The 24,796-nt window shown below is 44.8% G+C and overlaps 1 protein-coding gene across 1 annotated transcript in view; it reads left to right on the forward strand.

Annotated features, from left to right (window-relative positions):
- Positions 1–24,796, forward strand: part of ASTN2 (astrotactin 2) — a 1,124,462-nt gene that overhangs the window by 955,794 nt on the left and 143,872 nt on the right. The window contains exon 16 of the mRNA XM_063936906.1: positions 18,243–18,508. Coding sequence (XP_063792976.1) covers positions 18,243–18,508 — 266 coding nt within the window. The remainder of the gene's footprint in view (positions 1–18,242; positions 18,509–24,796) is intronic.

A 24,796-nucleotide genomic window follows, 5' to 3' on the forward strand; every position in this document is an offset into this window, starting at 1 on the left:
TTGGCAGGAAGGTTATTCCATAAATCTTGGAGAACTAACCACAGATCTTCTGTGTATGTAGGCTTGCTCAAATCCGTCTGTCTGTTCATGTAATCCCAGACAGACACGATGATGTTGAGATCAGGGCTCTGTGCGGACCATATAATAACTTCCAGGACTCCTTGTTCTTCTTTGCGCTGAAGATAATTCTTAATGACAATGGCTGTATGTTGGTGGTCATTGTCCTGATTCAGAATAAATATGGGGCCAATCAGACGTCTTCCTGATCGTATTGCATGATGGATAAGTACCTGACTGTTTTTCTCAGCATTTAGTACACCAGTAATCCTAACCAAATCCCCAACTTTGTCTGCTGAAATGTAGCCCCAAACTTCCATGGAACCTCCACCATGCTTCTCCTGTAGACACTCATTATTGTACCGCTCTCCAGCCCTTTGGCAAACAAACTGCCATCTGTTACAGCAAAATATTTAAAATTTTGGCTCATCAGTCCAGAACACCTGCTGTAATTTTTCTGCACCCCAGTTCCTAATGTATGTTTCATGAATAGTTGAGTAGCTTGGCCATGTTTTGATGTCAAAGGTATGGCCTTTTGGCTGCAATTCTTTCATGAAGACCACTTCTAGCCAGACTTCTCCAAACAGTAGATGGGTGTACCTGGGTCCCACTGGTTTCTGGTGCTGATGGCACAGCTGGATATCTTCCGATTTCGAATGGAAGTAAGCATGATATGTCTTTCATCTGCTGCATCTAGTTTTCTTGGCCCACCACTGCATCTACAGTATCAAACTTTGCTAATTTCTTTGTGCTTCTGCAAAAGAGCTTGAAGAGCACATCTTGAAAGCACAGTCTGCTTTGAAATCTTGCCTGGGAGAGACCTTGTTGATGCAGTATAACTACCTTGTGTCTTGTTTCTGTGCTCAGTCTTGCAATGGTGGTTGACCTGTGACATGAAACTGTCTTCCACAACCTCACCTTTGTAGCAGAGTTTGGCTGTTCCTCACCCAGTTTTAAGTCCCCTACACAGCTGTTTCTATTTCAGTTAATGACTATATTTTACCCACATGTGAAACTGATGATCATTATCACGTGTGTGGTATGATTGATTAATCATACACCTGATTTTAATTCCTACAAAATCCTTGACTTTGTGCAAGTGTACCTAGAATTGATACTGTTTTCAAGGCAAAAGGTGGTCTCACCAAATATTGATTTCATTTATATTTCTCTACTGTTCATTCACTTTGTATTTTGATAACTGATAAAAATAAACTACTGACACTTTGCAGCATTTTTTTCACATCTGCCTAAGGGGGTCATTCCGAGTTGATCGCTCACTAGCAGTTTTTAGCAGCCGTGCAAACGCATAGTCACCGCCCATGGGGGAGTGTATTTTTGCTTTGAAGGAGTGCGAACGCCTGTGCAGCCGCGCGGCAGCAAACACATTTTGTGCAAAACAAGACCAGCCCTGTAGTTACTTATTCTGTGCGATGATTGCTGCGACGAATGACACGTAATGACATCAGATACCCGCCCAGCAAACGCCCGGCCACTGCCTGCTTTTTTCCAAACACTCCCAGAAAACGGTCAGTTGACACCCAAAAACGCCCTCTTCCTGTCAATCTCCTTGCGATCGGCTGTGCGACTGAATGCGTCGCTAGAACCTGTGCAAAACCACGATGTTCTTTGTACCCATATGTCGCACGTGCGCATTGCAGTGCATACGCATGTGCAGATTAGCCATTTTTTTCACTGATCGCTACGCAGCTAACAACGGCAGTTAGCGATCAACTCGGAATGACCCCCTAAACCTTTTGTACAGTATAATATATATATATATATATATATATATATCCACTTGTGAACTTCTGACGCCACTTATTAAAGGTTTGCTTCACAAAGGATGCCTCTTCATTGAGGTTGCTCTGTCAGATGGCTTCTTTATTCCCCACAAATGTTGTCACATCACATTTGTTCAGCAAACATGAGTTCCCTGACCACTATCTAAGCCCAAACCGGCTCTTTCTGTCATCTGGCCACTAAATGGTGCTGGAACCCCCGCCCCCTGGTTCACACAAACCTTTATACCTTCACACAATTAATTAGTCATACCCATGTAGTGCAGCTGGGTGTGTTACCTTTGCTGCAGTAAGGAGCAGGATTCTTAACCCTATATACCCCTTGTTCTATGGCAAAGTACCCTTTTTGCAATTATATATATAAAATAAAGGATGAGAATAGTGCCCTCTGGTGTTTTGTCCTCAATGCATCTAGCCGGACTTCATCAGGAGTGTATAGGTGAAGTCCGGCTGGATGCATTAAGGATGAAACTTGTTGAGAGGGCACTTTCAGGTAGATGCATCATCGCTTGGAAAGTAATAAAAAATGGAAAAGTGAAAAAGTACCAGCCAATCAGCTCCTAACTGCCATGTCACAGGCTGTGTTTGAAAAATACAAAGTGAAAAAAGATTTGTGGATCCCTGGTAGATGGCGCACTAGGAGCAGCCCACAAAATGATTTACCACGAATGAACCTCACCAAAAGTTCAAAAGACAACAAAAGAGATCCACATGAAAAATATTTTTATTTATTAAAATAACCCACACAGTTGGGGTGTGGTGGATAAAGATAACTTTATATGTACAATACATCATCTGAAATGTGAGTTGGGGTACGCTCCTTTGGTGGGTCTACTATATATTAAGAGAGACTAAGTTGGTTTAAAGCTTCTGAAGCTGCTCTATGGAAATCTTGTCCATCTGGAACCTCAGGGACGTATTTTGTAATATATGTTTGTATTGGTAAAAAGCGCCTTCTATTTTGAGTCCCACAAATTTGTGTTTGAAAAATCCCAGTTAGGAGCTGATTGTACAGGCATTTTTTATTGTCTTAAATACATTTTCTGTTACTGTTATTACACTATTGCCTGCACTCTCTTTTCCTTTTATTTATATGCTAAGCAAATGCATTGTTGGGAACAAGATATTTAAAGTGATGAATGATTATTCAAGGAAATAACAGCTAGAAAAAGAGTGGTACTGTACTACCTAACAAGGTACATCTGTAATCACAGAGGGACTTTGTGGTGAAGGTTATTCATTTAAGAACACTAATACATGTCAGAGGGTGCTATTCTAACTCTTTTTTAGATACCATTTGAGGCCTGTTCTTGAACATAAGACATTTTGGATATAAGCTGCTGCCCCATTGACAAAGTGGAGTGTAACGACCCTAAAGAACACACATTATGGACAGTGGCGTAACTACTGCCCCCGCAGCCCTCGCGGTGGCTTGGGGGTGAGGGGCTGTAGAGCAGATTGACATGCGGACGAGCGTCCGCATGTCAATCTGTTGTCCCTAACCCTCCCTGCTGTAAGGAGGGACACGGAGGGCACAGCGCACGTCTCTCCCGTGTCCCTCCTGCGTCTCCGGCATGTCTAATAAAGGAAGTGCCGTTCGTGAGCTCTGATTGGCTCATGAACCGGCACTTTCTTTAACAGACCCGCGGCCGGAGACCCAGGAGGGACACAGGAGAGGCGCGCGCCGTGCCCGCCGTGTCCCTCCTTCACAGCAGCGGGGGGGGGGGGGCACTGAGGGGGCATATATGGCACTGGGGGGCACTGAGGGGGCATATATGGCACTTGGGGGGCACTGAGGGGGCATATATGGCACTGGGGGGCATATATGGCACTGTATGTGTACCTGGCACATGGGGGGGGCTATATTTGGCACTGGGGGCACGTGAGCACCTGGCACTGTGGGGGAATATCTGGCACTGGGGGCATATATGGCACTGGGGGGGGGCACTGAGGGGGCATATATGGCACTGGGGGGGCACTGAGGGGGCATATGGCACTGGGGGGCACTGAGGGGGCATATATGGCACTATATGTGTACCTGGCACATGGGGGGGGGTGCTAAATTTGGCACTGGGGGCACGTGAGCACTTGGCCCTGTTGGGGAATATCTGGCACTGGGGGCATATGTGGCACTGGGGGGGGGGGCTATATTTGGCACTGGGGGCATGTGAGTACCTGGCACCGTGGGGGAATATCTGGCACTGGGGACATATGTGGCACTGGGAGCACAGCCCTAGCAACAAGCACTACCCCTTAGCAACGAGCATGACACCCAGTGCATGAAACCCCTGGCAACGAGCATGATACCCAGTGCATGAAACACCTGGCAACGAGCATGACACCCTGAGCATGAAAACCCCTGGCACCGTGCATGGAACCAAGAGCATGAAACCCCTGGCAACGAGCAGGTAATTTAAAAGTAATTAGAAGCCTTACTGTAGGACTTAATGTGTAATGGGCATTACGGTGTGTGGCATAATGTATCACAGACATTGCGGTGTGTGTCAGAATGTGTCACAAGCATTACGGTGTGTGGCATACTATATCACGGGCATTGTGGTATGTGGTATGTCTATGGGGCATTGCAGTGTGGCATAGGGTATAACGGGCATTGCGGTATGTGTCACAGGCATTACGGTGTATGGTATACTATATCACGGGCATTATGATATGTGGTATAATGTCTCAGGCTCATTGCAGTGTGTGGCATAATGTATCACGGACATTGCGGTGTGTGTCATAATGTGTCAGGCATTACGGTGTGTTGTATACTATATCACGGGCATTGTGGTATGTGGTATAATGTCTCAGGGTCATTGCAGTGTGGCATAATGTATAACGGGCATTGCGGTATGTGTCAGGCATTACTGTGTGATGTATACTATATCACGGGCATTGTGGTATGTGGTATAATGTCTCAGGGTCATTGCAGTGTGTGTCATAATGTGTCACAGGCATTGTATGTGCTATAATGTATCAGGGGCATTGCAGTGTGTAGCATAATGTATAATAGGCATTGCGATTCCTGTCATCATGTGTCACAGGCATTACGGTGTGTGGCATAATGTGTCACAGGCATTACGGTGTGTGGCATAATGTGACGGGGGCATTATGGTGTGTGCATATTGCGTCATGTGCATTATTGTGTGTGGAATAATGTCTAAGGGCCATTGCAGTATGTGGCATAATGTATACTGGCCATTACTATAAGGAGGAAAAATGACAAATAATGTAAGGGGCATGAATCAGGATTATTTTTCTTTCCTGTGGTGGCTAACGTCTGGGCGTGCAGGTTGCAAAACTGGGGTATAAGGAAGTCTTTCCCTGCAATGCCACGCCCCTTTATGCAAAGCCACGCCCATTCCAACGAAGCCACGCGCATCTTTGTCCCTTTAATAGTGCCAATTAAGGGGGATGGGGGGAGGGGGCGCCGAAGAATTTTTTGGCTTGGGGGAGAAAAACTTCTAGTTACGCCACTGATTATGGACCTGCATGGACAATGCACGCATTGACTGATTTGACCTCCCAATGTCCTGATTTTTCACAGGCTGTCCGACCCGAGTGCGGCAGTGTACCGCAGTGGGGGGGTTTGTTGGGAGACCCTTTCTCACTTGCTGCTCTGCTTCTATTCTGTGACTATTCTCCGGCAGAGAAGGATAGCAGGCATGGCCAGCAGCTCCCAGGACGCTGTTCATGCCCCTATAGTAATGATAGTAATGATACAGAGCCTACATACACAGTCGACCACCTCCAACATTTGCATAGCCCATGCTGTGCGCTGGCTTGATGGGAATATAAGGTGTGTGATAGGACGTCTGCACACATCTCGCTTGTTGCTGTCATGGGTAAAAAGGACGATTTGTCCGAGTTTCAAAAAAGGATTATTATCGGCTTTCAGGCCAAGGGTGGCAGTATTTCTGAACCAGCGCAGTTTTGTGAACTGTTCGCATGCTGCTGTGGTGAGGGTGTATCGTGACTGGACAAATGGCACCATTGCAAATTACAGACGTGGAAACTGCGGAGCACCACGTACCATTGATGTGAGAAGTGAACGTCGGCTACAAAGGTGTGAGGGCCAACCAACACGCTACAGTTTAGCAGCTCACTGTCAAAATGAACCTGGGGGCTACCAGACGTGTGTCTAAAATGACAGTTCAGCCAGTCTAGCTGCTGTCCGTGCTGCACACGGTAGTTACTCTGGCTAGTAGCTGGTGGTCATAATAATTAGTGATGAGCGAGGTTCGGTTTTACTCGGTTTTACTCGGTTTTACTCGGTTCTCAAAATGGCATCTTATTGGCTATCCAAAACACGTGACATCCGTGAGCCAATAAGATGCCGTTTTGAGAACCGAGTAAAACCGAGTAAAACCGAGTAAAACCGAACCCGCTCATCACTAATAATAATGTGAGTCGACTGTGTGTATATATATATATATATATATATATATATATATATTTCTCTGACGTCCTAGTGGATGCTGGGAACTCCGTAAGGACCATGGGGAATAGACGGTCTCCGCAGGAGACTGGGCACTCTAAAAGAAAGATTAGGTACTATCTGGTGTGCACTGGCTCCTCCCTCTATGCCCCTCCTCCAGACCTCAGTTAGATTTCTGTGCCCGGCTGAGCTGGATACACACTAGGGGCTCTCCTGAGCTCCTAGAAAGAAAGTTTATTTTAGGTTTTTTATTTTACAGTGAGACCTGCTGGCAACAGGCTCACTGCATCGAGGGACTAAGGGGAGAAGAAGCGAACCTACCTGCGAGACTGGGCACTCTAAAAGAAAGATTAGGTACTATCTGGTGTGCACTGGCTCCTCCCTCTATGCCCCTCCTCCAGACCTCAGTTAGATTTCTGTGCCCGGCTGAGCTGGATGCACACTAGGGGCTCTCCTGAGCTCCTAGAAAGAAAGTTTATTTTAGGTTTTTTATTTTACAGTGAGACCTGCTGGCAACAGGCTCACTGCATCGAGGGACTAAGGGGAGAAGAAGCGAACCTACCTGCTTGCAGCTAGCTTGGGTTTCTTAGGCTACTGGACACCATTAGCTCCAGAGGGACCGACCGCATGGAACTGGCCTTGGTGTTCGTTCCCGAAGCTGCGCCGCCGTCCCCCTTACAGAGCCAGAAGCAAGAAGAGGTCCGGAAAATCGGCGGCAGAAGACATCAGTCTTCACCAAGGTAGCGCACAGCACTGCAGCTGTGCGCCATTGCTCCTCATACACACTTCACACTCCGGTCACTGAGGGTGCAGGGCGCTGGGGGGGGACGCCCTGAGCAGCAATAAAAACACCTTGGCTGGCAAATATATCACAATATATATCCCCAGAGGCTATATATGTGATAAATACCCCTGCCAGAATCCATAAAAAAGCTGGAGAAAAGTCCGCGAAAAAGGGGCGGAGCTATCTCCCTCAGCACACTGGCGCCATTTTCTCTTCACAGTGCAGCTGGAAGACAGCTCCCCAGGCTCTCCCCTGTAGTTTGCAGGCTCAAAGGGTTAAAAAGAGAGGGGGGGGGCACTAAATTTAGGCGCAATATTGTATATACAAGCAGCTATTGGGAAAAATTCACTCAATATAGTGTTAATCCCTAAATTATATAGCGCTCTGGTGTGTGCTGGCATACTCTCTCTCTGTCTCCCCAAAGGGCTGTGTGGGGTCCTGTCCTCAGTCAGAGCATTCCCTGTGTGTGTGCGGTGTGTCGGTACGGCTGTGTCGACACGTTTGATGAGGAGGCTTATGTGGTGGCAGAGCAGATGCCGATAAATGTGATGTCGCCCCCTGTGGGGCCGACACCAGAGTGGATGTATAGGTGGAAGGTATTAACCGACAGTGTCAACTCCTTACATAAAAGGCTGGATGACGTAACAGCTGTGGGACAGCCGGCTTCTCAGCCCGCGCCTGCCCAGGCGTCTCAAAGGCCATCAGGGGCTCAAAAACGCCCGCTCCCTCAGATGGCAGACACAGATGTCGACACGGAGTCTGACTCCAGTGTCGACGTGGTTGAGACATATACACAATCCACTAGGAACATCCGTTACATGATCCCGGCAAAAAAAAAAATGTGTTACACATTTCTGACATTAACCCAAGTACCACTAAAAAACGGTTTTATGTTTGGGGAGTAAAAGCAGGCAGTGTTTTGTTCCCCCATCAAATGAGTGAATGAAGTGTGAAAAAGCGTGGGTTCCCCCGATAAGAAACTGGTAATTTCTAAAAAGTTACTGATGGCGTACCCTCTCCCGCCAGAGGATAAGTTACGCTGGGAGATATCCCCTAGGGTGGATAAGGCGCTCACACGTTTGTCAAAAAAGGTGGCACTGCCGTCTTAGGATACGGCCACTTTGAAGGTACCTGCTGATAAAAAGCAGGAGGCTATCCTGAAGTCTGTATTTACACACTCAGGTACTAGACTGAGACCTGCAGATAGTGCTGCTGCAGCGTGGTCTGTGACCCTGTCAAACAGGGATACTATTTTGCGAACATAAGAGCATATTAAAGACGTCGTCTTATATATGAGGGATGCACAGAGGGATATTTTGCCGGCTGGCATCCAGAATTAATGCAATGTCCATTCTGTCAGGAGGGTATTAGAGACCCGACACTGGACAGGTGATGCTGACTTTAAAAGGCACATAGAGCCTTATAAGGGTGAGGAATTGTTTGGGAATGGTCTCTGGGACCTCGTTTCCACAGCAACAGCTGGAAAGAAATTTTTTTACCTCAGGTTTCCTCACAGCCTAAGAAAGCACTGTATTATCAGGTACAGTCCTTTCGGCTTCAGAAAAGCAAGCGGGTCAAAGGCGCTTCCTTTCTGCACAGAGACGAGGGAAGAGGGAAAAAGCTGCACCAGTCAGCCAGTTCTCAGAATCAAAATTCTTCCCCCGCTTCCTCTGAGTCCACCGCATGACGCGGGGGCTCCACAGGCGGAGCCAGGTACGGTGGGGGGCCGCCTCAAAAATTTGAGCGATCAGTGGGCTCGCTCACAGGTGGATCCCTGGATCCTTCAGGTAGTATCTCTGGGGTACAAGCTGGAATTCGAGGCGTCTCCCCCCCGCCGTTTCCTCAAATCTGCCTTGCCGACAACTCCCTCGGGCAGGGAGGCTGTGCTAGAGGCAATTCACAAGCTGTATTCCCAGCAGGTGATAGTCAAGGTGCCCCTACTTCAACAAGGACGGGGTTACTATTCCACTCTGTTTGTGGTACCGAAACCGGACGGTTCGGTGAGACCCATTTTAAATTTGAAATCCTTGAACACATACATAAAAAAAATTCAAGTTCAAGATGGAATCGCTCAGGGCGGTTATTGCAAGCCTGGAGGAGGGGGATTACATGGTATCCCTGGACATCAAGGATGCTTACCTACATGTCCCCATTTACCTTCCTCACCAGGAGTACCTCAGATTTGTGGTACAGGATTGCCATTACCAATTCCAAACACTGCCGTTTGGACTGTCCACGGCACCGAGGGTCTTTACCAAGGTAATGGCAGAAATGATGATACTCCTTCGAAAAAAGGGAGTTTTAATTATCCCGTACTTGGACGATCTCCTTATAAAGGCGAGGTCCAAGGAACAGTTGTTGGTCGGAGTAGCACTATCTCGGGAAGTGCTACAACAGCACGGATGGATTCTAAACATTCCAAAGTCACAGCTGGTTCCTACCACACGCCTACTGTTCCTGGGGATGGTTCTGGACACAGAACAGAAAAAAGTGATTCTCCCGCAGGAGAAAGCCAAGGAGCTGTCATCTCTAGTCAGAGACCTCCTGAAACCAAAACAGGTATCGGTGCATCACTGCACATGAGTCCTGGGAAAAATGGTAGCTTCTTACGAAGCAATTCCATTCGGCAGGTTCCATGCAAGAACTTTTCAGTGGGACCTCTTGGACAAGTGGTCGGGATCACATCTTCAGATGCATCTGCTGATAACCCTGTCTCCAAGGACCAGGGTATCTCTACTGTGGTGGCTGCAGAGTGCTCATCTTCTAGAGGGCCGCAGATTCAGCATACAGGACTGGGTCCTGGTGACCACGGATGCCAGCCTTCGGGGCTGGGGGGCAGTCACACAGGGAAGAAATTTCCAAGGACTTTGGTCAAGTCAGGAGTCGTCCCTACACATAAATATTCTAGAACTGAGGGCCATTTACAATGCCCTAAGTCAGGCAAGACCCCTGCTTCAAAACCAGCCGGTACTGATCCAATCAGACAACATCACGGCAGTCGCCCATGTAAACCGACAGGGCGGCACAAGAAGCAGGATGGCAATGGCAGAAGCCACAAGGATTCTCCGATGGGCGGAAAATCACGTCTTACCACTGTCAGCAGTGTTCATTCCGGGAGTGGACAACTGGGAAGCAGACTTCCTCAGCAGACACGACCTACACCCGGGAGAGTGGGGACTTCATCCAGAAGTCTTCCAACTGTTGGTAAACCGTTGGGAAAGGCCACAGGTGGACATGATGGCGTCCCGCCTCAACAAAAAGCTAAAGAGATATTGCGCCAGGTCAAGGGACCCTCAGGCGATAGCTGTGGACGCTCTAGTGACACCGTGGGTGTACCAGTCGGTTTATGTGTTCCCTCCTCTGCCTCTCATACCAAAGGTACTGAGAATAATAAGAAGGCGAGGAGTAAGAACGATACTCGTGGTTCCGGATTGGCCAAGAAGAGCTTGGTACCCAGAACTTCAAGAAATGATATCAGAGGACCCATGGCCTCTACCGCTCAGACAGGATCTGCTACAGCAGGGGCCCTGTCTGTTCCAAGACTTACCGCGGCTGCGTTTGACGGCATGGCGGTTGAATTCCGGATCCTAAAGGAAAAGGGCATTCCGGAGGAAGTCATTCCTATGCTAATAAAAGCCAGGAAAGAAGTAACCGCAAACCATTATCACCGTATTTGGCGGAAATATGTTGCGTGGGCGAGGCCAGGAAGGCCCCTACAGAGGAATTTCTGCTGGGTCGTTTTCTGCACTTCCTACAGTCGGGAGTGACTATGGGCCTAAAATTGGGTTCCATTAAGGTCCAGATTTCGGCTCTGTCGATTTTCTTCCAGAAAGAACTGGCTTCACTGCCTGAAGTTCAGACTTTTGTAAAGGGAGTGCTACATATTCAGCCCCCTTTTGTACCTCCTGTGGCACCGTGGGATCTCAACGTGGTGTTGAGTTTCCTGAAATCACATTGGTTTGAGCCACTTAAAACTGTGGATCTGAAATATCTCACGTGGAAAGTGGTCATGTTATTGGCCTTGGCTTTGGCCAGGCGGGTGTCAGAATTGGCGGCTTTGTCATGTAAAAGCCCTTATCTGATTTTCCATATGGATAGGGCAGAATTGGGGACTCGTCCCCACTTTCTCCCTAAGGTGGTATCAGCTTTTCACTTGAACCAACCTATTGTAGTGCCTGCGGCTACTAGGGACTTGGAAGATTCCAAGTTACTGGACGTAGTCAGGGCCTTGAAAATGTATGTTTCCAGGACGGCTGGAGTCAGGAAAACCGACTCGCTTTTTATCCTGTATGCACCCAACAAAATAGGTGCTCCTGCTTCTAAGCAGACTATTGCTCGCTGGATTTGTAGCACAATTCAGCTGGCGCATTCTGCGGCTGGATTGCCGCATCCTAAATCAGTAAAAGCCCATTCCACAAGGAAGGTGGGCTCATCTTGGGCGGCTGCCCGAGGGGTCTCGGCTTTACAACTTTGCCGAGCTGCAACTTGGTCAGGGGCAAACACGTTTTCAAAATTCTACAAATTTGATACCCTGGCTGAGGAGGACCTTGAGTTCTCTCATTCGGTGTTGCAGAGTCATCCGCACTCTCCCGCCCATTTGGGAGCTTTGGTATAATCCCCATGGTCCTTACGGAGTTCCCAGCATCCACTAGGACGTCAGAGAAAATAAGATTTTACTCACCGGTAAATCTATTTCTCGTAGTCCGTAGTGGATGCTGGGCGCCCATCCCAAGTGCGGATTGTCTGCAATACTTGTATATAGTTATTGCCTAACTAAAGGGTTATTGTTGAGCCATCTGTTGAGAGGCTCAGTTATATTTCATACTGTTAACTGGGTATAGTATCACGAGTTATACGGTGTGATTGGTGTGGCTGGTATGAATCTTACCCGGGATTCAAAATCCTTCCTTATTGTGTCAGCTCTTCCGGGCACAGTACCCTAACTGAGGTCTGGAGGAGGGGCATAGAGGGAGGAGCCAGTGCACACCAGATAGTACCTAATCTTTCTTTTAGAGTGCCCAGTCTCCTGCGGAGCCCGTCTATTCCCCATGGTCCTTACGGAGTTCCCAGCATCCACTACGGACTACGAGAAATAGATTTACCGGTGAGTAAAATCTTATTATAAACAAAAAGTTCAGCACTCACCAAAATGAGCTCACTTATCCTCACAACATCAATGAATAATTGATGGGGGTTTAGTTAGTGAATTGGCCAATGCACGGAAGCCTGCATACCGCTCGCCAAGGTACCCCACCTTCATGCAGGTCCTACATTATCACAAAATCATAAAAATTAAAACCTGGCAACTGTATCACATAATATAACTGCAAATATGCCCACTTGGTGTAAGGTATACCTGCCATGAACTGCATGGCTTTTAAAAGGTACACTAGTCACCTGACACTGGCTTATAAATTACTAAAGAGCAGCTGACACAGGTTTAAGATAATTGGGGTGCATGAACAAAGTTTGTGGCCACAGTTAATGAGTTAACCAAGGATTAACCCTGAAATATACCAGCAAATAGAAAACCACAGCACTCGCCACCCCAGAAGCGGGGTGCAGTATCCGCACTCGCCACTAATAGGATGGGGTGCATGTAGCCGCCCATAGCCACCTACTCAAAAATATAGAAACAAAAAGTTCAGCACTCACCAAAATGAGCTCACTTATCCTCACAACATCAATGAATAAATGATGGGGGTTTAGTTAGTGAATTGGCCAATGCACGGAAGCCTGCATACCGCTCGCCAAGGTACCCCACCTTCATGCAGGTTTTAATTTTTATGATTTTGTGATAGTGTAGGACCTGCATGAACGTGGGGTACCTTGGCGAGCGGTATGCAGGCTTCCGTGCATTGGCCAATTCACTAACTAAACCCCCATCATTTATTCATTTATTCATTGATGTTGTGAGGATAAGTGAGCTCATTTTGGTGAGTGCTGAACTTTTTGTTTCTATATTTCTGAGTAGGTGGCTATGGGCGACATGCACCCCACCCTATTAGTGGCGAGTGTGGATACTGCACCCCGCTTCTGGGGTGGCGAGTGCTGTGGTTTTCTATTTGCTGGTATATATATATATATATATATATGCAGCAGTCCCGCCTTGTATGCTGTATATTTGGGTCTCTGAGCACAGGACACCTAGGAGGGCACCGGAGCTACCTTGAACTTTATTTGGAGTGCTGCCTACTCTGTTACCATATATATATATATATACACACACACACACACACACACACACACACACACACAAACACAAGCTTGTGCCCTTTGCAAACTCTGTATGAGGCCAATTTTCTTTATTTTAGTGCAATTAATTGCTGAAGACATTAATTTTCCAGGATGCACTTTAAATATGTATTGCTATGACAACCTCGAAATCAGGGTGAACAAAATGTCAGATATACAAGCTTGTAAATTAGAACTTTGAATGATAACAGTGTGCTCTTGCATCCAACTCACTTCTGTGTCAGTTGACATGTTCATCACTTGTTCTCATGGCAGCATTATTATAGCTAAACGGATGATAGAAAAAAAAAAAAAAATCTTTTCTAGACACTGAATGTGTGGATGGGAAAATAAACAGTAATTATATGAAAAAGTTTCTGCTAGGACTGTATAAACTTATTTTACTGAAGCATTTAAATCAAATAAAGCAATGTAAATTATGCTGTAAAGGGTTAAACATCATAATATTGACATCACTTTATTTTTCTAATACACTATATATAGTATGTGGCCTGACGGATTCAGTATGATTTCCCGACAGTCTGGATCCCGGCAGTCAAAATCCTGACTCCGGAATCCAGCCAGTCAGTCAAAATCTCGACATTGAGCGCAGCATGTCCCCCTGTGGGCTCACTGCGCTCACCACGCTTCAGGCTCTCGCCACACTGTTATATTCCTCCTCGTGTGTACCGGGCAGTGGTCATGATTTCGACCGCCGGCATTTTGACTGCTGTTGGGATTCCGGCATCGGTATTTTGGCCGCCAGTATCCCAACTGTCGGGAACTTAACTGTAAACCATCCTGACAGTTACAGTATGTAATAAATAGAGTAATGCACCTCTTTGGGACATCTTAAGCCCAGTGAGGTGCAGGGAGGTCATAGGCTGGGGAGGCACTGATTTTATATATATCTATATATATATATATACACGTGGGGACGGTGCGGCACTCCAATAAATCAGACGTGAAACCTCCTTGATAATTACGGAGGTTTCACGTCTGATTTATTGGAGTGCCGCACCGTCCCCACGTGTATACACGTGTATACAATTTTTTGTGAGGGCACCCAGTCTTATATTTACCTTCAGTGGCTGTGCCGGATCCCCACCTGTCGTCTATATATATATATATATATATATTAAAATCAGTGCAATACCCAGCCCAGTGGCCCCCTGTCTCACCTGGGTGTCCGGGACTGTGCCGCCACTGCTGTTGGCTGGGAGGGAGAGGGAAGTGCACTGTCTGCCACCGCATGCATCACTGTCTTCACGACCACTGCTTCTGCCCGCCAGTCACTGCAGGGTCCCGCCACTTCTGTCCGCCAGTCACCGCTGGGTCTCACCCCTTTCACCCGCCAGCAGCCGCCGGGTCCTGACGCTTCCACCCGCCAGTCACCGTTAGGTCACGTCGCTTCCGCCCGCAGCATATAGGGGTGGTTGGACAGCAGATCCAGCACTGGATCCGCTGTCCATTCACAGCTGCCTCGCTGACAGGGGCGTGGTGTCCCTGTCAACGAGGTACTTGCCTCTTACTCCATACTTTTTAATGGGCTTTTACAGCCCAAGTGCTTGGCCCCGCCCCCGCTTAATCCAGTTTTAATTGCCAACAGGAGGCATTGCTATCGGTGCCTCCCAAACCAAATTAAAGTACCAAAATGATTGCCATAATATAAAGATGATACTTATAACACAAAATATGTGTTCATAAGTATCCTCTTTGTATTATTTAAATCATTAATGACAGAGGAGGCACTGCCTCCCCTGACTGCACGTCCCTACTTCAGCCTATGTAGTGACCAAGAGATATTAGAATTGCTATGCTTGAGTACAATAATTACTGGGCATATGTATCAAAGTTGGAGAAAGATAAAGTATTAACCAATCAGCTCCTAAATGTCATTTTTCAAACACAGCCAATAACATGGCAGTTGATTGACACTTTATCTCTCTACACTTTATCTCTCTACAAGCTTTGATACATAGGTGTGCTGTTCTCCAAAAGTCAACTTAACCTCAGTCAGTCTCTTTCTCCAATGATCTTTCCAAGCCCTTTTACCTTGGTGTTATTTGGGTGATAACTAGGGGGGCCAATCCCGATCTATTTTTTCAATCCCGGGAATCGGGATTTAAAAATGATCAATCCCGGTATTCCCAGTATTGGTTCCTTTTCAATGTACCCCCACCCCCCTGCCCAGTCCAGTCCACATACCCTCCTCCCATCCAGATGTGGGTAAGTTGAATCCACCTGCTGCAAGGAGGTGAGATGCAGGCCAGTACAGGTGCTGAGGTCCGAGTGGTTGGGTGGTTGGCGGCTGGCTGCATAGCGTGACCTCTGATGTCACGTTACGCTGCGCAGTGCGCACAGCCAGGGGCAGGAGGAGGTGAGCAGGGGGAGCCGGGCAGCATCTGAGCCTCCTGAGGATGCTCAACACTGCGTGGCATTGAAAAAACGGGTGGTATTCATGTGACCGCCGGTCAGCTGACCGACAGTCACATGACCTCCTCCGTGAGCCCGAAGGCTCACTATACCGATGGTCGGCATGCCGACCAACAGGGACTATTTCCACTCGTGGGTGTCCACGACACCCATAGAGTGGGAATAGAACCCATGGCGACCGCAGGTCGCCACCAAGCCCGCAGCGTGGCGAGCGCAGCGAGCCCGCAAGGGGCTTGCTGCACTCGCCCCTCCCCGCCGGGATCCCGGCGTCGGTATGCTGCCGGGATCCCGGCGTCGGTAAGGTGACCGGCGGTCAGGAGACCGCCGGTCACCAGTACTACACCCGAAAAAACAAAGGAGCTTCTTAATCATGAAATCCCCGGGATTTGTAGCCACATTCCCGGGATTGAATCCCAGCCAATTTTTAAATCCCGTGATCACACTAATTCCTCTTCCCCGGGATTGGCCACCATAGTGATGGCCCATTCATTAGGCATAACATTGTATCTAGAATCCCCAGTAGTGTTGGTGTTTTTGATACATTTAGTACCCTCGGCTTTGCTCAAATTCTATTGTTTTGTCCAATTTTTGGTTCTGTTGGCACTTGCATCCCGGGTATTGAATGTATATATGAAGCTGTCTCTCATGACACTTGGGCTGTTTATTATGGCCCTCATTCCGAGTCGTTCGCTCGGTATTTTTCATCGCATCGCAGTGAAATTCCGCTTAGTACGCATGCGCAATATTCGCACTGCGACTGCGCCAAGTAATTTTACAATGAAGATAGTATTTTTACTCACGGCTTTTTCTTCGCTCCGGCGAACGTAGTGTGATTGACAGGAAATGGGTGTTACTGGGCGGAAACACGGCGTTTTAGGGGCGTGTGGATAAAAACGCTACCGTTTCCGGAAAAAACGCAGGAGTGGCCGGAGAAACGGGGGAGTGTCTGGGCGAACGCTGGGTGTGTTTATGACGTTAAACCAGGAACGACAAGCACTGAACTGATCGCAGATGCCGAGTAAGTCTGAAGCTACTCTGAAACTGCTAAGTAGTTTGTAATCGCAATATTGCGAATACATCGTTCGCAATTTTAAGATGCTAAGATACACTCCCAGTAGGCGGCGGCTTAGCGTGAGCAACTCTGCTAAAATCGCCTTGCGAACGATCAACTCGGAATGAGGGCCTATATGCGTAAGGTGGGTGTGACTTATCTTCTTTACATTGGTGTTTCTATCTTGGGTGCAATGTGTGTGGTGCACACGGGAGCATGAATCCAGTTGGGACCCACACTGCACCCATATTGGTTTAATACTTAGCTTTCTGGAGTCCTGCGACGGGCCACCGTGCATTCGCAGTACAAAATTTGTCTTCGGACCATGGTGGCCGCCATGTTTCCGGAGACCTGCGCATGCGCAGTAGACTCCGGCATAATGCCAGAGGCTACGGCACAGTAGAGTGGAGGGGGCCCACCCGGAGTCTACACACGGGGCCCCTCCTCTCTTAAAACACCTGCTTCTTTATGAAGTATATTGAACTTAATGACAAGATATGATTATCTAGCTGAAAGTCATGGAGGTACAAATAAAAAAAGCCAAGTATATTGGCATTTATTCCAATGTCATACAAATATCTAATCTGTGGAATGCACAGATTCTCTTTTAAGTAGAACGTTTGTATGTGTTGCGTAGGTTATATGTCATGGAATTTTGATTATATGATTGTGCTTGAAAAAATACATTTAGGAGCTGATTGGCTGATATTTTATCTCTCTCCAATTTATCTCTCTCCAAGGTTTAATAAATACCCCCCTTAGTATACTGTTTAAGTTTCCCTGTATACATATCTCTGTAAACTGAACCTGAGAAAGTTTTAACTTGAAACTTATGTACCATGTTAAGGCACACTAGGCAGTGATAGAACCTTATGCCATTATATTGTTCTTGTTACACCAGTAGATGGCAGTGGAATACCACATAGATAATTACATCATGTTCTATCTGTGACGTTAAAATTGTGAATAAAAGCAGTTGTAATATTATTACAATGGGACTAGTGAATTGTCATGAAAGACCTGTGGTAGCGGCAGCAGGTCATCTTTAAACCTTTCTTGCAAATATTGTTGACATGAAATTGTATAACAATAACATGTATAATAAGTATGAAAGCTTATTGATATAATGTCTTGTGGTTTTACATCGTAATAATATTTTGGTGTATATTTACTACTGTAAGCAATGGATTTTGAAAACCCTCGATTTTTGCAGACTTTGCCTGCCATATTTAAAAGAGCAATAATATTTAGTGCAAAACAAACCGGATTTTGCATTTATTGTTATTATTGACCTTTTAAATATGACAGGCTACTCAGCAAAAATTTTGGGGTTTTAAAATCCATTGCTTAGTAAAGAAAACCCTTTGTCATTAAATTGACATATACTACACTTTTTTAAGTTCTTTTATTAAACAATAATTCTACTTTAATCATACATAGAAACCACCGAGTTGGGCAGCAAGAAGGAACTGAAGTCAATGCCATTCATCACTTACCTCTCAGGGCTGCTGACAGCACAGATGTTATCGGATGACCAGCTTATTATGGGAGTTGAAATCCACTGTGAGGAGAAGGGGCGTTGCCCATCCAGCTGCCATTTGTGCCGACGAGCTGGCAAGGAGCAAGTCAGCCCGATCCCAGTACTCCTGGAGATAAACCGAATCACTCCCCTTTTCAACCTAATTCAAGATAATGCTACAAGAGAGGTAAATAATTGTCTGTTATCTCCACTAACTAGAACAGTGCTACCAGATCTGCTTCACGTTGATTCATGGGTATTCCAGAATCTTCATTTTCACTCAAAATAAATAAGGTGCTACAGAGGTCTGCAACTCCAGGCAGGTGAAATGGCAAATCATATGAAATACAAGTCTTACATATAAAGGTATTATTGAGGGCTTTGGAAGTGAGATTAAGTGGCTTGAATTGTCTTCTGTCAGTAATTGGAAGCTACTGTAGAGTGGCATAAGATAAAGATCAGATACATTTAGAATGTAGATGGAATAATGCAGGCCAGACATCTATGACCCCGATTCCCTGGTGCTGATGAACAGACATCAATGATCGGCAATTCATCGGGGAATCATAAAAATAAACAGCCTTTAAAAAATCTCTGACTTGCCGATCCCAATGCTTTTTAGGTCAAAATTGGCAAATCGAGGTTTTCCAACATGGGTTTCCCCGATCCCCCAACCCAGCCGTAGGGAGAACAGGAAATTGCCCCAATTGTCTCCTAATGTATGGGCCCTTTAAGTTAGTAGAAGGCTAGATAGCAGGTGGTTGCAGTAGTCAAGCAAGGAGACAATGAGGGAATGGATAAGAGTTTTTGTAACATCAACATTGAGAGAGGCATAATTGTCACTGTAATGAAGAAGGAGAGAAGGAGTGACATTACAGTGCAAGGGACTGATTATGGTGATTAAAGTATCAAGAATGACACCAAGGTGCAGTAGCAGGCATGAGGGATTGGAAAGAATGTTATGTTGCCAACCAGTAAAGACACCAGGTGGGCTGTGATATTTGAATAAGGGTAGGTCAAGGACAGAGCTTCGAGGGATTCCATGGTTAGAGAGTGAAGCAGACGATGCACTGTAAATAGAGGTATTCATGGACCATTAAAAAGGATGGAGGAAAAAAATGGAGAGAACTGCAGGAGAAGCTGGGAAGAGAGGTAAGGTTGATGTTTGGTTTCTTGAGAATAGGAGATAATGAATTTTATACAAATAAGTTGTATCTGGTTAGAAGGAGGTAAAGGAGCACCGATCAAAGACTTTGGAATGCAGCTTCTTTTTACTTTTAAGTGGCCCTATTGTGGTCTTCAGGGATGTATTAATTACCATTACAGGCAAGTGTTGAATGACTTAGGGGGGTATCCATTTACAGGTGAAGATACATCGGGTGCAAAAAATTGCTGTTTTGTTGCCTGTAAAAACATATATTGTCTCCCGAGAACACACATGTTCAGTGAAACCTGTGTTTTTTCGGTAGAAACATTCCCGTTTTTGGGTGAAAACAGGGCTGTTTCTGGGGATTTGGTTTATCCTGCCTGAGGCAGGTGAAACAAAATTCCAGATAAGCCGCAGCTCGTGCCAGCTTATCAGGGATAATTGGATAACCCCCGGCAAGACAATTAACCATTTAATTAACCACGGCTAATTGGATACCCCCCAAAGACTTCAATGCGATTTTATTCTGTGATTGTGCACTTGTATAGCTATAAAACACCAACATACCAAATTAACACAACTAAGCAGTATGGTTATTTGTGATTGGTTCATTTACAATTAACCTTGACCTCATACTTGAGATAAGGATAGTTGCCTGTAAAGTGTAGCTGAAAAAAATATTGGTACATATATAAACCATACATTTGTTTATACAGCACATTGCTAGCAATGTAACTGCAATGTAAACTAAACTGATAAAAACTCCATGTTCAGAACATTGCTCATTTGGTGAAGTACTTTGATTAATGTCTTCTGTCAAGCAATATGAATAGCCTGGCATCCTGCTATAGCGATTTAGGCAATAATAAATGACCAGAGTTGCAATTGTATACATAAATAGAATTAAAATATAATTTTAATATAAATGCAAACTACTGACATTTTTAACTTCGAAAACAAAATGTATTAAAGTTAACTGAATGCAGATATATATTATTCAAAAAGAATTGGTCTTGATACTTTTTTTTCTAAGGTGAAAGCTTTACTTCTGAAAGTATTAAAACTGACAGTTTAGGTCAGTGTTAAAGGAGAGTGACCTCAGTTATTCTGTAAAACGGTAATAACAATCAGAAGCTTTTCATATTTCCTAACATAAAAGAGCAAAACGCACAGTCACTTATGTACTGTAATGTATTTACAATTGTCAGATATATAAAATGAAAAGTTAACACAGTAGACTCTATCCAGATCTATATTGTTATACCTGTGTGTCGCAATTCTACATTGTTGATATTTTATTCTTAGATATGTAATATTTTCACCATGTTCAACATGTTTTATTAAAATTATTTAAATGTATCATTGTCTAATGTAATATACCTTATATACTTTATAATATTGCTTATATTTGAATAGAGGTTTTACATTTTCTGACTGGTCTCACACATCCCAGACAATCTCCTCTGTTTCCTTTTCCCTTAGCTGGTATTTGTATGTTCTCTTTGTCCTTACATTGGACAAAAGTAATATCAATAAATAAAATGAGTGTAAAGTGCTGTGTGAAATAATATCTATTTGTTTTTTTTACCATGCTACCATTTTCAGATAAACACTAATGTGTAAGCCAAATGAAGGATATATTGACTTTTATGCCATACCTTATGTTTACAATGAATACTGTATCTATAGATACATAGTAACATAGTAACTAAGGTTGAAAAAAGACAATTGTCCATCAAGTTCAACCTGTTTGTGGTCTCCTATGCAGTCTTATTATAGGACTAGTTATTTTTATGTTAGGACTAGTTATATTAACTATAATGCGTGCCTACGCACCATAACCCTGAATATCTTTATCCAATAGGAATTTATCTAACCCATTCTTAAAGGTGTTGAGTGAGTCCGCCATTACTACTCTCTCAGGCAGGGAATTCCAAACACGTATTGTCTTTACTGTGAAAAAACCTTTTCGCCTCAATGTGCGGAAACTCCTCTCCTCTAACCTAAGCGAGTGACCACGTGTCCTCTGTGCTGATCTTATGGAAAACAGGTCCCTCCCAAGCTCTGTGTATTGACCCCTTATTTATTTGTAGATGTTGATCATGTCCCCTTCTTAGTCTCCTCCTTTCCAATGTAGAAATGCCTAGCCTTGCAAGCCTTTCCTCGTATTCCAGCGTCTCCATGCCCTTGATTAGTTTGGTCGCCCGCCTCTGAACCTTTTCTACAGTAGCTCCAGGATATCCTTTTTGTAATATGGTGCCCAAAATTGCACACAGTATTCAAGATGTGGCCTCACTAGTGATTTATATAATGGGAGTATAATACTCTCGTCCCTTGCATCAATTCCCCGTTTTATGCATGCTAATAGCTTATTGGCCTTCTTTGCTGCACTCTTACTTTGGGTTCTGCTGCTTAATTTGTTATCTATGTGAACCCCTAAGTCTTTTTCCAGATATTGTAAAATATAGGCCCTCATTCCGAGTTGTTCGCTCGGTAATTTTCTTCGCATCGCAGCGATTTTTCGCTAATTGCGCATGCGCAATGTTCGCACTGCGACTGCGCCAAGTAAATTTGCTAAGAAGTTTGGTATTTTACTCACAGCATTACGAGGTTTTTTCTTCGTTCTGGTGATCGGAGTGTGATTGACAGGAAGTGGGTGTTTCTGGGCGGAAACTGGCCGTTTTATGGGAGTGTGTGAAAAAACGCTACAGTTTCTGGGAAAAACGCGGGAGTGGCTGGAGAAATGGAGGAGTGTCTGGGCGAACGCTGGGTGTGTTTGTGACGTCAAACCAGGAACGACAAGCACTAAACTGATCGCACTGGAAGAGTAAGTCTCGAGCTATTTAGAAACTGCACAGATGAATCTTTTCGCAATATTGCGTATCTTTCGTTCGCAATTTTGCTAAGCTAAGATTCACTCCCAGTAGGCGGCGGCTTAGCGTGTGCAATGCTGCTAAAAGCAGCTTGCGAGCGAAGAACTCGGAATGAGGGCCATAGTCCGATAAGTTTGCATTTTTTCCAATAACATTCCTAACATTGCATACCGATAAGTTAAAAATGTTTCCATTACCATTCCAATACCAACAGTCCCGCTATTCGGACACTGTCTTGCTGTTCCATCCACTGGTTGCAGTGTCCCGCAGGTGTGTGTGTGGTTTTTTTTGTGGTTTTTTTTTTGGGGGGGGGGGGCAGGTTGGGAGAGCCAATGAACAGTGAATCAGATGCCATGTGCATGACTTCTAATCAGGGCAGGGAGTGAGGCCGGGGCTGCTCAGCTGGTCAGGGAGTGCTGGGCATGCCCCTGAAATGCCGATAACAGGGGTTGTGCGGTGAGGCCCTGCCCTTTATGTAAAGATCCTGCCCCTTCTTCTGCAGCCCCACCCCCTTTTCATCCACGGTTGTGCCTCCGAAACGATTCAAAAGTTGGGAGGTATGTCAGATGTTTCTCAAAGTAACCTTAAATAAAGGACAGGAGGAAAAAAAGTACATAACTGCTCATATAGGTCTTACAATTTTAAAAATGAAATGGATATAAAAAAAATGCTCAGTCTTATAAAAATAGCAGGAGCAGAAGTTATTAGAGCCTGCACCTGTAGAGTTTGTATCAGCTGTACCTTTGTGGGCATTTCATATGTAAACTTGCGTACTTGAGCATCTAGTGTTGAAATGTGGTATTGTAGGGCAGGCACCACCCACCAGTGAAATTTCATTGAAAGCCAAGTCTCACTACTTGTGGATCCCAGATGTAAGTAACTCAAAGATGGGGACATACCCTTGGATACAACACAGTGCTGCTCCCTAGATACAACTGTATTAAAAGCAGAGAGTACAGAAGATATTGGGGCTTATGTAAGAGTCAGTGAGATGCAGGCACAAACACCATTCTGATGGCAATCATTTAAAAGTCAAAACCAGGTTCCATCTCACAAGCTATTATATCCAGGGCATCAATGTAGAGCAATTCTGCTTAATAATAATAATAATTATTATTATTATTTTTATTATAATTATTATTATTATTATTATTATTATTATTATCGTTTATATCTAATGATATAAAATGTGTCCAGAATACACAGAATGACAGTAGAAAGTTTAACCAATGTATATTGTGAATGTTTATAGAGGGCATGTACAAGCTAATTGAATTAAAGTCATATGACTGGAAAACCCCTAATACATTTTTATTGTTGATTCTTTACTTTTTAGAGTTGGGACATTTAAATGTGAATATAAATTGTATGAGACTGATGTAAATTGAATGTACACCAGTTTGCGCAGCGTAACTTGTTTGATTTTGAAGTTTACACGCACATTCTTAATATATATAAACAAGAGTATCCTATATAATAAAAGGCTAACTCTGCTCCTCACCTCTATGAGTGGAATTCAAGTGTTTTGTGCACTGGTGGCTAATAAATGGTGCTTGACAGAGCAATGCAAGTGTTGCTGCATTCGGGCGTGCACAGCTGCCAGCACTGAAATTACTGTTATGTTGTCTTGTCATTTTGACGGGCTGGTAACTAGTATTTAGTAATTAAATTACATTTAATTTTTAAATTGGAGATTTCCACTGAGGACCAATGAAACTAATATTTTTACAGTGAAACTTCGGGAGTACAGCATTCCTTCTCTATATGCTCTGCTTTAGGGAATGCTAGGCAGTTCAAGAACCACATCACAATCCCTGTACTTGTGGTTTGACAGTTCCCATACCAAGGGTGTTGCAAGATTTACAACAGACCTGGGGCAAAGGCTAAAATCAAGTTTAACACTCCAGGGCATGCAGGGTAGCTATGTTGTGTATTACTGGGTATATCACATGAATGGAGGAAGAGGCTTCCATATCTTAGAATAATTTTTTCACATTTAGCATGCCCTGGAGTGAAGTAGTAACTAGTAATCCCCAAGTAAAAATAATGCCCAATAATGACACCAGTAGTAGTGATAACAAACAACGGTATTAGAAAAGCCCAATAATGTCACCAGTAGTAATAGTGCCCAAAGACATATGTAGTAATGCCTTATGTCACTAGCAGTAATAGTGCCCAATGGCATATATAGTAATGTCTAATGTCACCAGTAGTAATAGTGCCCAATGGCAAATATAGTAATGTCTAATGTCACCAGTACTAATACAGACCCTCCAACATGACCCGCCCCACTAGGTACAAAATGCTCTGTTCCTGGACTTCCCTCTTAATTTATGATTTCCATCACCTGTGTTGAACTAGTTAAATGATAAGAAAGCTGTTTCTTCACAGGTGATGGCAATAATAAATTAAGAGGGAAGTCCAGAAACAGAGCATTTTGTACCTAGTGGGGCGG

The sequence above is a fragment of the Pseudophryne corroboree genome, chromosome 8 (assembly GCF_028390025.1).
Source record: "Pseudophryne corroboree isolate aPseCor3 chromosome 8, aPseCor3.hap2, whole genome shotgun sequence".
Taxonomy (NCBI): Eukaryota; Metazoa; Chordata; class Amphibia; order Anura; family Myobatrachidae; genus Pseudophryne; species Pseudophryne corroboree.